The following is a 17,533-nucleotide window of genomic DNA, read 5'->3' as shown; positions in this document are numbered from 1 at the left end:
ATATGAGACCTGATTGGAGAAAATAAAATAATAGTTTAAAAAACTAAAAAAACGCGCTTTCGTATCAAAATGAACTAAAAAGTGAAAAATAATGTTTGGATGATAGTAGTTGACAAATCACTTAATTTTAATGTAATACAAAAAAGCATGGGGTGCTGTCTATTTACATTTTTGTTTGGACAACAAATGGAAGAAATTCAAGACAACTGATAAGAAGCCCCCCACGCTTTTTCGTATTACATAAAAATTAAGTGATTGGTCAACTACTATCATCCAAACATTATTTTTCACTTTTTAGTTCATTTTGATACGAAAGCGTGTTTTTTTTAGTTTTTTAAACTATTATTTTACTTTTCAGTTTTTTAGTCTTATGTTGGAGAATTATCAGGCGACGAAATTATTTATAAAACGAGTGCGAGGGAATATCTTAAAGTTAAGACAAGTGCACCCCGATGGGAAGCTACTGTGAGTCATCGATGTATGTTTGCGGAAATCATATTTATATTACTTTGAAAATTTGAAATGCATTTGAATAAAAGTTTTGTTCAACAATGGTCTGATCAGCAATGAATTTCCAATTGAAGGCTCACCTAAATTTTGGCATGAAATTGGTTAAAAACAATTATGTTTCATGTTCTAATTACCTTGGAACATTGGAACAAATTTTGTCTGATGCAGAAAAATTAAAGGTTTTTGTAGATATTTTTAAATAATTTTTGCGAGCATTTTTTTATGTATTTTTTAAAATTTTTCCTTTTTTACATTGTTGGATTTATGCCAAAATATTGATTAAAATTGGAGGAAACTAACAATTAAAAGAGTTAATTAATTAATTTGATTATAGAATATTGCATTGTCATCGGATCTGAGGTCGCGTGCCAAATTTCAAAAGAATCCGATCGCAGGAAGTCGGCGAAATTTGAGCTGCAAGATTCCGTTACAAGATACATACATACATACATACATACATACATACATACATACATACATACATACATACATACATACATACATACATACATACATACATACATACATACATACAGGTGAAGCTAATAAAAGCGTGTTAATAATAAAATTCAATTCCTCTTAGACAGTCTCTAAGAGCTAGATAGGCTATTCATATATGAAAATGGACCAATTATCGATAAAGTCAAAGACCTTTTCTCAATAATGCACTTAAAATTAATAATTGAATTTTTGAATATTTTATTCCCGGTAAAATGCTGTTTCGGGGGAAAAGTCATGGAAAATTTCCCTAAAATAGCAAAATGGTTTCCTGATTTTCAGTTATAACTCATTTATTGAATTCAGTCCTTTTCAAAACACAAGATTGAAATAAAACTTTTAATACGAGGAATTTTTACTCTAGTCCAGGAGTTCTCATACTGGGTGTTGCAAGAAGAAATAAGGGTTGCTGCGAAGTTCGAACCTTTTAGTTAATGGTCAGAATGATTTGATAGTTCACCAGAATAACCACGAGGCAATGAAATTTTGTTTGGTGAAGGCGAAAAAATAGCTTCAAAATGGTGCTGTCAAAATAATGTACTAGAAAAATAAAAACTGTAGCAAAAGAACCACTCTTTGATTTGGTTTTTAAAATGAAACGTCTCTACTCAAGCCACGTCTTAGTAATTCCATAGCAACAATGTAAATTTGGACAGCGCCATCAACCGGCACATCTTGGAACTATTTTTTTTCCTTACCACAAACGAAATTCCATTGCTTCACAGCTGTTCCAGTAAAATGTCAATTTATCCTGACTGGTAGATTTTAAATTTAGAGCATTTTGAAATAAATCGCACTCTGCATGTATACAGACTTGAGTGGCGCAAGAAAATTCTAAATCTTCATGGGTTGCCGTGAATCGGAAAAGTTTGGCAACCCCTGCTCTAGGCAGTTTAAAACGCAAGGTTTTGTTAAAACTAACAAAAACACACATTACCTTCTTCCTTGTCTTTTTGAGAATATTCATCGAAATCTTTGTTTTTCAAATCTCCAGACAATGGAAATTCTTCAGAAATACTTCTAGCTGCAACAGAAAATTACAATTTTCAGTATTTAGTAGATACAGTTTGAAATTTATACCCGGTTTAAAGTTCTGCATTCAAGGTCAAAAGTCTTGAAACTTAAATCTTTCGTAAGAAATTCATGTTTTATATCACTAGAATTAGCTTTATTCTTTAACTTTACAATGGTTTTTGAAATTTTGTTCTTCTATAATTAGGAGAGAAGTTACAGACATTTGAATGTCACAACTTTTCGTTTTTTTCGTACTTTTTCAGTTTTTTAACAGCCCTGTATTTCGTAAAATTTTTAAAGTAGAATTCTAAAAATTGGCTAGATAACTATCTTGTCATATGTGTGCCTCACACCAATTTTTGTCAAAATCAGAAATGATGAGGTCAAGAAGGTGATTGATCTGACATGGAATTGCCCAGCTTCCAAACAGTAACTATAGGTGTATAGAACTATTGGATTACACAATGAACTATTTAAAGTGTTGCCAACTTATTTTATAAAATAAATAATAAGGCTGAAAGTCTCTCTGTCCGGATCTTTCTCTGTCTGTCAGGATCTCTGTGACGCGCATAGTGCCTAGACCGTTCTGCGGATTTTCATAAATTTGGCACAGAATTGGTTTATAGCACCTTGAAGCGATAGTGTGCACCTTGAAGCGATTTTTCGAAAATTCGATTTTGTCCTTTTTCTATTCCAATTTTATGAACATTTTCTCGAGCAAAATTATCAAAAGATGGACAGTAAATTACCAAGTTATCATAACGTGGAACCGTAACATGGACAAGCCAATTGGCGAGAAATGCACCATACGTTATTTGTAAATATACAGGCGAACCAAAAGACTTTTAAGTTTCTACTACAGGCAAAACCGTGCGGGTACCACTAGTATAAAATAAAAAGGAAAACTGATATTGTAACTTTGCCAGTGAAGTGCAGTATTGGGCTGGTGAGTTCTTTTGAAGTCAAATATGCTAAAACATATGAAGTGATAAATAACCCACGTGGTTCAAAATTAGCCTTAATGACTATTTCAAATCGATTCCAGAAGTATTTTTACAGGGTTAAATTAAAAATATATTTAGTTTTAAAAACATTTTTAATTTCTTGCGCTTATTTTTAATCAAAATATATTAATTTCAAACAGCTAATTGTTTTCTTGATTCTTGTACGGGAATTAAAGAATTCAAGCTATGTAACTTCTTTCCGTCATACCATACACTCTTTTTTATTGTTCTGTTTTTTGCTAAACGTTATTCACTATTACTTTTATGCAGTAAAATATAATCGCTATTCGTATATCTTTATCTCGAAGAATTTGTTTAAATAAATCGTCCTACCGAAAATCGTCAGAACGAGGTTTCACTATATTTATGTCTGGTAAAATACGCTTTACTTATTAGTCTTTACGAAACAAGTTACGTATTTTCCCCGAATTGACAATGATAAACGTTTTGATTCAATCGCAGTTTCTTTATTTCCAGCTCATATTGTAAAAATAAATGTTTTACTGTTTTTATAGAAATCTCAAAAGGAGGAGAGAGGGGGGAGAGAAAAGAGAGAATTATTTTTCCGAAATTAATGCAGATAAACTGATTTACAATTGAAGAAACTCACTGTGGTTCAGTAAGTTTTATTTTGCGAATTGCATTAAAGATATTTTTACGAAAATAGCGCTGGTTTTCATTATCCAGCTTTTTCCCACCTCCCACTGAAGAAGATGCTTCTTGTAACTTTGGTGCAATTTTCACAACGAATTTGTTTCCAATTCGGTTATTTTGCATTTATTCAATTGTACAATAGAGTAAGTATATATTTTTAAAATGAAGTGACTTCTTTGGAACTTTGTCAGAAAAAAATGGATGAAGTAATCTTCAAAAAACCTACTCCCAAATTATCGATATTAGTAATTTTCTTCTATCATGTAGCCTTGGGTGGCAGATGCGGCAAAACTAACAAAAAGGATGTTACTGATATTTCAATTAATCGCATGAAGTATACTTTGCATTTATTAATTATCAGTTTATCGTCTGCAACGCTTTATATTTATTAGCATTATTTACCTTAATTTATTATCGTCTGCACTATTCATTATTTTTTTGGAATGAGAACACGAAAACAAACTGGATAGAAAAGTTAGATTTTTTCCGTGGAGTATGAATGTAGTTTTTCTCGTCCGTTATTAGCGGAAAATATTATTTTATATCTTACTAGCAAAAATACCCGGCGTTGCCTGGGTTAGCAATAATTATGAGAAACAATCGTTACTTGCATTTGTTTTCTGTTTTAAGTGAAAGAACTTAAAACACACCTTTTTGACGTGATTTAAAATCTAGATTCTTCTTTACTCATAAAACGAAAGTAGCAATAAGTAAAAAGAGCAAAATAGTATTCATTTAGAAACGAAAACACAAAATTTAAGCATATACAAATTTGAAGAATTTACGAAATATGAAATTAAACTTCACATGTTTAAAAAGATTTATCAGTTAATACTTATTTTTTTTTTTACATAGAGTCTTACCTTCTCTGTATGTCTATTGAAGAACGAACTGTTTAAAAAAAAATGTAGCCACGCGCTCCTGATCCCCTTAAACTTGCTTTAGTTATTTTGGAAAATTTTAATTATTGTGGATTCTTGGTGAGATTTAAAATGTTGCCGAATTTGCGGGAATCGTTTTGGGATACCTTGGATAATGCTCCCCCTCCTTACTTCGTAAAACGGTATGTTACTAATTTTGGGGATATTTCGATAATTGGGAATCTGGCTATCTTTCTTCATTGGCGTTAATTTTTGGCTCCAGCGCCTGCGCGAGAGGTATTTTTCTTTGCAAATCAAAACAAAGAGATCGGAAATATCTATTCACATAGGGTTACTATAAATCAGCAGGGTTACCAAAATAAAATTATTTACGCCAAAAATGAGACGACCCCGCCAGATTCCCAATTATCGAAATATCCCCCTAATTTTTGTTAAAGAGATATTGTCGCCATATGCTAAGATACTTTTGGTCACCATAAAATGGCGCTAAACAATTTCAACCGAAATGTTTCCAAAATAAGTAGTAAAATTTGGCGATGGTTTGAATTTGTGCACAAAGTCACATTAATGGAAGTTTTTGTGCTGTTTATGGATTTGCCTAATTTAGTTGCTGGATTATTTTACAGTAAAAAATGTTTTTAAATATTCTTTGATTGACGATATTTTGTTTACATGGTGAAAGCTGACAAACATTATTACGTAGTCTTTGACTTCAAAAACCGCGACAGTTGAAAAAACTGCCAAATGCATTCGCTACTGAAATCTTTCTGCATAAATTTTGGCGAGGTTTCTGCTGTTAGATTGGATAATGATTAAAAAATCCGATCAGCACAAATAATTAAAAAAAAACATTAATTACACTAAAGTTCCGTTTAAATGGAAAATAATCAACCAAATCTAGTTATTTTCAGCCAATCTTGGGGGGGAAAAAAGAAAAAACGTTACTTTAAGATTTGATTTGAGAAAAGTCTCAGTCAGACGAAACACATAAAAATTCAACAATTCTAACTATGAACTGGGAGTTGAAATGATACACTAAATAATGAATTGGGTTGAGGAAAGCTTTCGAACATGGAACAAAAAAAGCTAATAACTCTTTTTTCATACAACTTAGAACTTTGTAACAGATGCCATCTTCAGCAGAAAAATAAGCGCTTTCGATGGACACATAATTTTAATATGTGCACGTATTTTTTCACCGTCATATTGGGGCATTTATGCGAAAATTTGGACAAATTAGAATAAAAAAGGAACTATCAATCGGATTTTTTTTCGAACTGGTCTGTAAACCTCCTCAGTACCAAAAAGAACAAACGGTGAAAGTTTCAGCCAAATCTACCGGGTAGTTTCTGAGATCATAGGGAACAAATTTACCAACATTCATTTATATATATATATAGATTATCATTATATTATTATTATATTATTATCATTCCATTACATTAAAATTAATAGTAAAAATCTTCATTAATACAACTGAAATCCATGTCTTCGGCCGGCTAACAAAAATTGTAAAACGGTCTGTTACTAATTTTCGTCAAAAAGATATTGTCGCCAAATCCTGAGATACTTCTAGTCACCATAACATGGAGCTAAACATTTTCATCCAAAATGTTTCCAAAATGAGTAGTAAAATTTGGCGATTGTTTGAAAATGTGCAAAAAAGAAAAATTTATGGAAGTTTTTGTGCTCTTTAATGGATTTGCCTAATTTAGTTTATTATGGATTATTTTACATCTTGAAAAAAGTTTTAAAGATTCTTTTTATGGCGATATTTTGTTTACATGGTGAAAGCTGAGAAACATTGGCTTCAAAAACAGCGACAGTTGAAAAAACTGCACAAATGTATTCGCATAAGCTATTACGAAGAAGCGAGTTCCATAAATTTTGAAAATATCAACAACAGAACGTGCAAGAAAATAATTACATTTTTGGCAAGGTTGATATCAATTTGAGTGTCCCATTCAGCGTTGAATTTATACCAATCCGGGCGGCATTAAAATAATTTTCAATATTGCTGCATATTATGAAAAACAATACGGGTGTCAAGTATTTTTAAATAAGACTAAGCTACTATACTTTTAAACACATAAAACGTTAAAAACCTGAATACTTATGAAGTGGAAAAAACGTTCAGATTTGAGTTAGAATGAGGGTTTCAGTTTTAAAATATCGTCAACAGTCCCTCTAAAAATATGTATCTGAATAAGGAAAGTAGTCATCCCCCCCCCCTCCCTTCGGAATAAGAAAAATTTTCAAAATAACATCAACATTCTGTTTTTGGTTTTGGTTTATCCCCAGTTTTGCCGACATTTCAAACTTCCTCCCGCCTTTAATATTTTAATATATCAAAAGGTATGATTAAATAAGAAAACGGGGGGGGGGGACGAAATGTCGGCTAAACTGGGAAGACACCCTTTTTTAACCCCAACAGAATTAGCATAATAGCTTCAAAAAAATTCCCTTTTCAATGAATTCTCGAAACGTCATCTTAGAATATCGACGTCAGTCCCTCAAAATCAACATCAGCATCAACCATTCTGAAATAACGATAACGGCTCATCTAAAAATCTCCATTACATTAAAATTAATAGTAAAAATCTTCATTAATACAGCTAAAATCCATGTCTTCGGCCGGCTAACAAAAATTGTAAAACGGTCTGTTACTAATTTTCGTCAAAAAGATATTGTCGCCAAATCCTGAGATACTTCTAGTCACCATAACATGGAGCTAAACATTTTCATCCAAAATGTTTCCAAAATGAGTAGTAAAATTTGGCGATTGTTTGAAAATGTGCAAAAAAGAAAAATTTATGGAAGTTTTTGTGCTCTTTAATGGATTTGCCTAATTTAGTTTATGGTGGATTATTTTACATCTTGAAAAAAGTTTTAAAGATTCTTTTAATGGCGATATTTTGTTAACAGCGGCAGTTGAAAAAATTGCACAAATGTATTCGCATAAGCTACTGAAATCTTTGCAAAGAGTTTGGCGAGATTTCTACTGGTGGATTGGATCATGAGTCTGATCGCACAAATAATAAAAATATAACAATAATTTCATTAAAGTTCCATTTAAATGGAAAATAATCAGCCAAATCCATTTATTATCAGCCAATCTTGTGAAAAAACGTTACTTTAAGATTTGACTTGAGAAAAGCCTCGAACAGTCACACGAAACGCAAAAATATTGAACAGTACAAGAATTCTAGCTATCAACTGAGAGTTGAGATGATACACTAAATAATGAATTGGATTGAGGAGAGCCTTCGAACATGGAACAAAAAAAGCTCATATCTCGTTTTTCATACAGCTTAGAACTTTTTAACAGATGCCATCTTCAGCAGAAAAATAAGCGCTTTCGATGGACACATAATTTTAATATGTGCACGTATTTTTTCACCGTCATATTGGGGCATTTATGCGAAAATTTGGACACATTAGAATAAAAAAGGAACTAACAATCGGATCTTTTTCGAACTGGTCTACAAACCTCCCCAGTACCAAAAAGAACAAACGATGAAAGTTTCAGCCAAATCTGCCGGGTAGTTTCTGAGATCTTAGGGAACAAATTTACCAAACTCCATTTTTATATATTAAGATGTGAATACTGAAGAATTTGATCTTATTTACAAAAGAGAAGAAAAATAGTTCCGCAGAAGATGTATAATAAAAGATATCAAGAGGAATCCAAAAACTTGTGGGTGAAAATTACATCGAAACATTCTACTGCTTAATAGAACCTCTAGATCAGCAGCGGGGAACTGGCAGACCGCGGTCCAGTTGCGACCGCGGATGGTTGGTCAAAAGCTGAACCACAAAGCTATTTTGCAAGTATAAATTACACTAATAAATTATCTAAAAATATTTTTGTGCATGCAACAATTCTTTAGGCGCCACTTTAAATACTTTTTTTAGTATTTTGAAGTAATGGGGTTGTTTCCATCAGTCAAAAGTACTGCTTTTATTCACTGAAGTTGATAGAATAAGCAAAAAAAAAAAAAAAAATAATAATAATAACAAGGAGCGAAGAAAATATTTTATTTTCAAAACGTTGAATTTTTAATTAGTTTTTTAAAATATCCGATTTTTCAAATAAGGTGTGGTCTTTATGACATCACGTGATGAACTTTGATGCATATTCCACTGGCGCGCTGAATGCTTACTCTTGCTGTCTGCCGTGTTTCCACGTTATAATAATTCAGAAGTGAATTAAATATTGCGCTATACGCTTGTTATCAACCATATCGTTTCCACTACATGTGAGTAAAGATGCGAATTAAATATTGCGCTCTGCGCTAAAAGCATCAGTGAAGGGCATTTCATCACTTGTGATATCATGTGCAGGAGAATAAAAAATAAAATTGAATCTGCTCACCGATTAAAATATTTTTTTTAAATATTAAACTTTGTCAAATTATTCAAAACATTGTCAGATCCTATGTTTTTAAGCATGCTCTTTCCGGAAAAAATGCCGTAAACCAGCTCCAATGTACATGACATGTAATGTCAATCAGACAGTGTTACATATTTTAAGTAACTGCCCAAATTTTAATCAAACACGTTTTAAATATTTTAATGATTTTAACCCTACTTTGAAGGAGTTGCTTGGGGACCAACCCCATCGCAATTTACATTCCTTCCTCCGGGAGATTGGTTTCTCCCTTTTAATTTAGTGTTTATATCGTCATTATGTGATTTTGTCCTTTTCATATTTTTCAAAGTTTATTTTATATGGTTTCATCTTTTTCGTTTTTAAAGACTTTATATTTTAAGCTACTTAGTTTTATGTCTTCTACTTCAACATATTTTTGCTTTCAAAGTTTTCTTGTTTTGAACTTGGATAAGAAAGTAATAGTATAAAATAGAGAATTGTTTGGCGCAGTATAGCCCTGAAGGGCTCTTGCGCCATTAAATTCGAATAAACCAACAAACCGAAAAAAATATTTTTGAAGTTTCGGAAACGACCGCACAGAATGACTGATTAAATTCTGTAATGATTGGTGTAGGGTTTCCTAGGTTTGATATAGGGGACTCCCATAAAAATTTTCAAAAATATCCGGACCCCAACTAAATTTACTTGCCGACCCCTGCTTTAGATATTAATTTGAAACCGAAACTACCTTTAGTCTCATTATACTTGGATGTTACTCACGTGAGAGGGTGTTGTCCTTCCTCTTCATCTGTCCCCCGATGATGGTTTCGAGCGGCACGTCTGTGCGCGGGATGCTGACGGCGGCAGGGGGGAGCATGATGCTCTCCAAGCATCCAAACGTGCACTCGGTTGGAAGGCTCCCGTAGCAGGAAGGATGCGCCTGGAAGTCACAGCAATCATTACTTGGATCTTTTATGCATAAAACCTGTTGATTAATGTAATGCCTATACAGTGGCGTGCATAGCACCCCCGCAACCCCTACAGCTCTGGAGGGGGTGCAAAAGGTATGACGGCGTACGCTCTGAAAAAATAGCTCTATGTTAATTTTTTTTTTAATCTTATGGGGGGGGGGGCATACTTTTGAATCTCGCGGGGGTGCGCACCGAAGCCTATGTACGCTACTGTGCCTATACCGTCTTGAGAGCCATCCGGGATACAGTCCGAGAAGCTTTATTTCTACCCAAAAGAAGGAGCTAAAAACAATTTTTTTTCCCGTGAAAAGTATTTTGATTTTTTTTTTTTTTTTTAACGTTAAAAGATTTTTTCTTGGGAAAAAATACTAGCTGCATAGTTTTAAATCTACCACTACCTTATTCGTTCGGAAATTTATTTTTTACGTGTTAAGTTCATCAGATGAGAGAGGTATATTTTGATTTTAGATATCAACTATAAATGTTAAGTGGTTTTTGATGTTGGTATAATTTGTAGTTTTAGGTAATTGAGAGAATATTGACAAGATGCTGGAAAGTCGATGTTGTTGTACTGGAAAGTAAGCTTGTTTAGTTTCGGACGGAACTTCTTAAGTGTTTTTTTTTTTTTTTTTTTTTTTTTTAACGTGTTTTATAGCTGAAATTTCCCAACTTTTTAAAATTAATTTGAAAAAATGTTTTCTTCAGACTAGTATGTTTCTCAGTTTTAACAGAATTAGCAAACTAAGTATAACCCGTGTGCAATACCAATATTATGAGTACTTAAAAATATAGTAATAGCGTCGTCGCAAAATCAAATAAGTAGACTATCTTTTCTAAGTTTTATCAAAAGTAAATGTATTCAAAGAACATGCATTTTCATCTTTAACAAAATTGTTTTGCGCGTGCATCATTTTCCATCTTGGATTTTATTTTATTTTATTAAAATTTATTTATTTTTTGATATTTGCATCATTGTGTGTTCTCCATTAAGATAAAATGTCTGTGGTATATAGCTTTTCTTCAAACTTAAACTGCAAAATACTAACCCTAATACAAATTTTTGTTTCTTAAAAAACAAAATCAGAAATAGAACTATAAACATATTTCTTAAAATAACACTACAAAGGTATCTACGTCACTGAAAGATAAGAATAGATGTTTTATTTTAGAAAATGAGACTCCTAAAAGATCATAACGTGATCTTAACAATTAAAGTGCTTAAAATAAGATCCAGACTTGAAATAATTCATTAAATGTAGCTTATACTTCAGCAAGGGAAGTCGAGTGTTTGGGTAACTGGTTGTAATTCCACTCGCAAATACATCATTAATCTTTTCTTTTAAAGTCGATAAAAACTGTTACATAAATCCTTCACAAAGCTATATTTATGTCTGTAGTACAAGTTCAGCAATTGCGCTTATGCAAAAAAACTTTTTCTTTTCGTTTCGATTTTTTTCATTTTTCAACGTGGCAAGTCACAACGTATAGCAATTCTTATCCTAACAGGCAAACACGACAGCTTAAAATTGGCAAAAACGGCCGGTTATTTTTATCTCGCCACTTATAGTTGAAAGGCAAAGAGCAAACTTTTAGCGGGACCACTTTCGACAATTGAAACTGTTCATCCTCATACATCGAACCAAATTATATTTCCTAGTAATCTACGAAATGCCTGGAAATATCAATTTATTCGAATTCCTGCTTCCGCTATCATTGTCACAGAGTAATAAAAATTGCATTTTGCTGCACTCCAGTGAATATGTATCGGTTAAAAACCAAGAACTATCTCTGCATCAGTCGAAGCATGACTTTCCACTTATACGGTTACTTAGTATTTATTGTTTTGCTTAACCTATCGTAGCGGTTGTAACATTTGTGTGTATATATTTGCACTTAAATCTAGGAATTTTAAATTTCGGCTTTTATTTTTAATCTATTTGAATGTAAGCCACCATTACGTTTATGAACCCCTTCAGTCGGAATTATGAAATATTTGACCAAAAATTATTGATATTTGGTGCACAGTGTACTATGATAAAAGGTATCTTATAGACAAAATTTTGAGTTTTTTTGGAGAAAAATTAAAAGAGTTATGACACGTCCAACATTCCAAACTTATATTTTTGAAATCAATATTTCATGTACAAAAACGATAAAATACCGAACAAACTTCATTATAAAATGTTCTACAAACAATTATAAAACATAATATAAGCGTTTGAAACGGTTAATTAAAGATTATATATTTTTAAAAAAATCAGGAAAAAAACCTCGCTTTTCAGGTGAAAATCCATGGTTGGAAAAACGAGCCACTCTCTATCTCTCAATCCTTATATGTCAGTGCTGTCAATCCCAAAACGAAAAATTATTTCACAGATTATAATAAGCAGAATGTAAAGAGTCAACTACAAAAACAAATCAACTAATTAAATCAATTATTAAATGATTAGCAGCTGTTTAAAGTGGTTGTCCGGTATACCGGACACCAGGTCTGAAGGGGTTAATAGGATGTATCAAATTTATCAGCGAATTTTTTTTTTCTTGTTTAAAAAATAATAATTTGCATAGGTTGAGGGTGACTTGCAACGTATATAATTGAGTGGTTCAAAAATATATGTAAAAAACAAAAGGTTTCTCCTAGATAACAGGACACCCCTCAATATTTTTAGACTTGGTGATAGTCATATACTGGAGGAATTTCAGCTTCCTATTTCAACTGAAAGAGGATGCTCAACCCCTCCCCCAAACTTCATAAGTATGGGGAGGGGGTTAAAAAAATACATTGAACTGAAAAAACAATGCTACATATTATAATATACACTAATATGCACATGCATTGCAATAAAATAATAATTTACTAAAAAACAGCTGGGGAAATTAAATATTACTCAATTTGTGGCATTTTCTATGCTACGGCTAATATTAAATTAAGGGATCATTGAGCACCCACTTAAAATTTGAGTACGAAGCTAAAACTTTTACAGCATAATACTATTAGTTAGGCTAAAAAAATAGAGGGTGTCCTGTACTCTAGCCGAAAAAAAGTTCTTTTGAACCGCCCTAGCATACAAGTTAATATTTTTTCTCCTCATAAAGTTTGAAATTGCCCTATATTATTTCTTTATTGTATTGCAGTCCTTGCGTTCTTCCTCCTGGAGTATGATGATGGTTTTCGCGATATACCTTTCCTGCTGGAAAAGTCGTTGATGATAAATAGTTAAGTAAAAACTACAACCTCTAATAACAAAGTTCGGAATGAAGTCAGAACGGCCGAACTGGCTACACTAGCGAAACGAAACACTTCACTTGCAAAGTGGTACCTTTACCCACACCACTGTTCAGTTGAATGTCGTTTGTGTTCCGTGTGTGACTTGTTTTACAAAGTGCTGGCTTATTGCGTTGGTTCTTGACTAAGAATATAGGAAAATGAATGAAGGGGTGGTGCAAATTGAGCATCCACCATACTCGCCCGATTTCAATTCTCCAGACTTCTTCCTATTCCCACGACATAAATTCGCTTTGAAAAGAAAGAGATTTGTTGATATTCCTGACATCCAACAAACGTGACGAGGCTTTTGATCTCCATCCCAAAAGCAGGCTTTTTGCTAATTTTCCAGGGCATGTATAGCAGATCTCAGTGGCGCATAGTTATGGGAAGGGACTACTTCGAAGGACAGTAAGGTAACTTTCTTTAATATTTCATCTACGTTAATGTTACAGAACTATTCACCAAACTTTATTGTCAGAGGTTGTATAACTGCTCGACATTCTTACATTTTAAGCACTAGATTCTTGACAACAATTCATCTGTTCCACTTACCGTAATATTGCACCATTCGCATCTCATCCCAGCTAGACATTCGGCTGACCAACACGTTTTCTTGCACAGTTGGCATTTAGAGTTTGCTGGCAAATTGCCCTCTCTCCAGTGGTGCATCTGCGTGAGGGTCGACTGCGGAAAGAAAAAAGAATATTTCGCCTCACAAGAAAATGAAAATTTGCAAAGCTAAATGCAACATGATGAACATCTTTTTAGTTCATTTTTTAAAATCTTTATGAAAAACTTAAGGGCTGATAATTGTAAGAAGTCTAATGTGTGAACAGGGGGCAAAAGGAATGTAAAAAGACATTTTACAGTTTTGAGTAAAACGCATTTAAAGTTGAAACCCTAGATAGGCTTTCATTGTTTTTTTTTTTTTTTTTTTTTCTAAATCTTGCTGTATAGCAACACATACCAGGCCGACTAATACTATCTCTTGCACCATAACATTGGAAATGTTCTCCTACCGTTTGAACATATAATCTCCAAATTTTTACTTTTGGCACTTACATCTCTTTGCTTCTAACAGCCAATCTTGTGATTTTGACCTCTGGTCAATTTCGCTTGCTCCAAATTTTCCTGTTCACTGACAATTACTATTAATCTGTATTGTTAACTAGGAATCAATGCGGTAGTGTATGAGAATAAAAAATTTAAATAAGTAGCAATCAAAAGAGCATAGTAAAACAAGTTTCTGGACGAATAAATTGTTTGCCCTCATGTCCCCGTTACCGAAATACGAAATCTTAAAGTCTGCCAAAATTTTAAGAAAATTCGCCGAACTTAACGCGTTTCGATGAGTAATGGAAGTCTTCTTTCACACGCTTTGCAGGTGGATATCCTCCTACATGCAGACGGTGAAATTTGCTACCCTCCATTTCTCGCTAAGCCTTTTAAATTTAGCACTTTTATGAAATTTTTGGCAGAGTTTAAGACCTTATGTCTGGATGATGTGGGCACGAAGTCAAATAATTTTGCTCCCAAAAAGTCTTAATAAGCTCTTTCGATTTCTAACTATTGAATTTTTTTGAATTTTTACATCATTCCTGTGGCTTTCTAATAAGGATAAGATACGTTCTTGGCGACTATCTCTGGTTAATGACGATACTGTGAAGACTGCTTTTACTCAGCTCAACAAATCATTTCGGACCATGTTCGCAAGTTGTGCAACCATTATATTTCTTTCTCTTCATAATCAGACAGAATTTTCCGGCAGATCTACTACAAAAAATTCATACCTAGCCAATTCTTTTTCACACAAGTTAAAAGTTTTGCCTAATTTTATCATTATACACCATGCTTTTCTGCCCCTTTGCGCTAGCTATTTGTTTTTACTTTCATTTTAGTATTTTAACTTCAACTCTTTTCGATTATTATTGTTTTTTATGTGTTCATTTGAATTAATACGATTTACCATGATCACCAGACTTAAAACGGGGCATTTGAAGGGTATGAAGATTATGCCCGATGGATCTAGAATCTCCCGAAAATGCCTACATAGCCCGTTCAAGCAACTTGGCCCGGAACACGTTTTTAATTACCTGCCCATCATAGCGACCCTCTTCAAAATAGATCTGAACTGTACGAAGTGAACACTGTATACAAATAAGGCTGAATCTTCAAGCCTTCGGCTCAATCTGACTCTTTCTGCTTTTTAAAAAAATTCTTTGTCTTTTGTTTTATTGTAAACTTCTTTTTTTTTTTTTCATTTTGAACTTGCCAGACGACAACAAGCAGCTACAGAAAAGGAAGAAATCATTATTTTTTATCTAACCGATTAACGTTGGTTACCTTTTTATATTTTTATTTGAATTTGTGATTAGAAAAGAAGGCTGTAATGAATTAACGTAAGTTTAAGTTTATATTTCTGTTAGAATTAGGGACTGGGACGAAGGAAAATATTATTATTCTTTCTTTAATAGATTAACATTAGTTTTTCCTTTTTTCTTAATATATTTCATTTAGTAACTAGAGCAAAGGGATATGTAAAGTCAGACCAAACAACGTAAGTAGAAGCACAAATTTGTAAATTACAGCAGACACGTGTTTCGGCGTTACAGGGAACGCCTTTTTCAATGCAAAAAATAATGAGCTTATGGATGAAAAGACATCCGACAAAAGCCAAGAGCAGATAAGCATGCAGCTTAAAGGATAAAAACAGCGGATTAGCCAAACACCAATGACAAAGTTATAAACCGATCAGGAACCAATAGGAATGCAAGCAAAGGCCAGGAGCTTTCTCTTAGGTACGAACCCAGAAAGAAAGAATTCAATTGGACAAGGATTAAGCCGAAGCTTAAACAAAAAGAAAAGAAATTGTCAGTAACCGTGAACCGCAAGAAAGGAAAAGCAGAATGGAAAACCATGAAATACAATAAACAGAAACAAAAAATATTCGAAAAAAGGAAAAATAAAGATAAATAGAAGAAAATTGGGGGGGGGGGGTGTCAATCCAGACAAAAAGGTAAAAATAAACAAAGGAAGATAGATAAAAATAAGTGGGAAAAAAGGGGGGGGGGAATGGGGAAAGGACAGTATTAAAGATATGGGAGCCAAATGTTAGAAAAATATGGAACTGCACTAAGATCGTTAACTAAGTTAGAACTGTTCCTCAAAATATGAAAGGATTCCCAAAAGTCAAGATCTGCTGAATTGGGGCATTTTTGGATAATCTGATAAGAGTTAAAATCAAAGGAGTGATTCGAATCCCAACAATGTTGAGCAATACTAGACTTATTTAATTGTTGTTTTTTCACATAATTTTGATGCTCTTTCAAGCGAATTTTTAAAGCACGCCGAGTCTGTCCAATATAGGCAAGTTTACAACTACAATTAATTCTATAAATTCCACAACAATTAAGAGGGTGAATAGGATCTTTAAGGGATATTGTATTATTCTTTCTTTAATCGTTCTTAACGTTGGTTGCAATTCACTGTATCAAAATCTTCACGTAGTAAGTTCCATAAGCACATCGTTGTAAGATAGCGGTGGGATAACAGTAAAAATGTTCAAACTCATTCTCGTTATTTATTTCTGTGAAGAAAAATAGATTTTAGTTTTCGCGGAATAGCAAATGCCCCCTTCCTTTTCTCCTGTTTCACACTAAACAAAATCTTCAGAAAACAAGTGACAAGCGTCAAAAATGACTGTTAATTAGTACATCAACAATACAAATATTGATTTTTTTTTAAACTCATGTTCAAAATCAATTTCATACAACTAATAACGAATGATTCTCAAAGGAAGTTACTCACAGTGTCTCTGCTTGGGACATAAGTGGCACATTCTTTACAATCAGCGACTCCGAAGTCTTGGCATTCAACATGGACAGAATAATCACAGACTGAAAAAAAATACGTATTTAAATTTTAAAAATATTTTCAAAATTCATCAGCAGTTGCAAGTTGAAGATACAAAACTTTCTCTTGAACCAGTTATCAATACATACAATAAAAGATTTTTCGTAGATCTATATAGTAGTAATAATTTTAAATAGCTACTTAAAATGTTGCAAAAAAAAATTTGGTTTGAATAATATGAAACTAAAGTTTGTTTACTTTAATTATAGAATTTTATACGACTAAGTGTTAAGAGATATCTCAAAATTTACATGCTGCTTTTTGTAATGTATTGTATTTCTTTTAATCATGTTGAATAAAGGCAAAATATGAGAGCAAACGAATTACAATGATTTAATAGCAATGAAAACTTAACCCTTTCGCTGCCATCGGGCTATCTACTCCGTGGCAGTTTTAAATGGCTCTGTAGATGAATAGACATTGTATCAATAATATTAATGTACAATCTA

At 32.8% G+C, this 17,533-nt stretch overlaps 1 protein-coding gene across 1 annotated transcript in view; it reads right to left on the bottom strand.

Moving 5' to 3' along the window:
* Window positions 1–17,533, bottom strand: part of LOC129216951 (diacylglycerol kinase theta-like) — an 84,997-nt gene that overhangs the window by 41,515 nt on the left and 25,949 nt on the right. Inside the window, exons 4-7 of the mRNA XM_054851172.1 lie at window positions 16,980–17,068; window positions 13,725–13,856; window positions 9,714–9,873; window positions 1,946–2,032 (exon numbers count right to left, since the gene is read on the bottom strand). Of these exons, the coding sequence (XP_054707147.1) occupies window positions 1,946–2,032; window positions 9,714–9,873; window positions 13,725–13,856; window positions 16,980–17,068 (468 nt within the window). The remainder of the gene's footprint in view (window positions 1–1,945; window positions 2,033–9,713; window positions 9,874–13,724; window positions 13,857–16,979; window positions 17,069–17,533) is intronic.

This window comes from Uloborus diversus, chromosome 2 (assembly GCF_026930045.1).
Source record: "Uloborus diversus isolate 005 chromosome 2, Udiv.v.3.1, whole genome shotgun sequence".
NCBI lineage: Eukaryota > Metazoa > Arthropoda > Arachnida > Araneae > Uloboridae > Uloborus > Uloborus diversus.
Note: the sequence above shows the minus strand (reverse complement) of the source record. Positions and strands in the feature narration are given on the sequence as shown.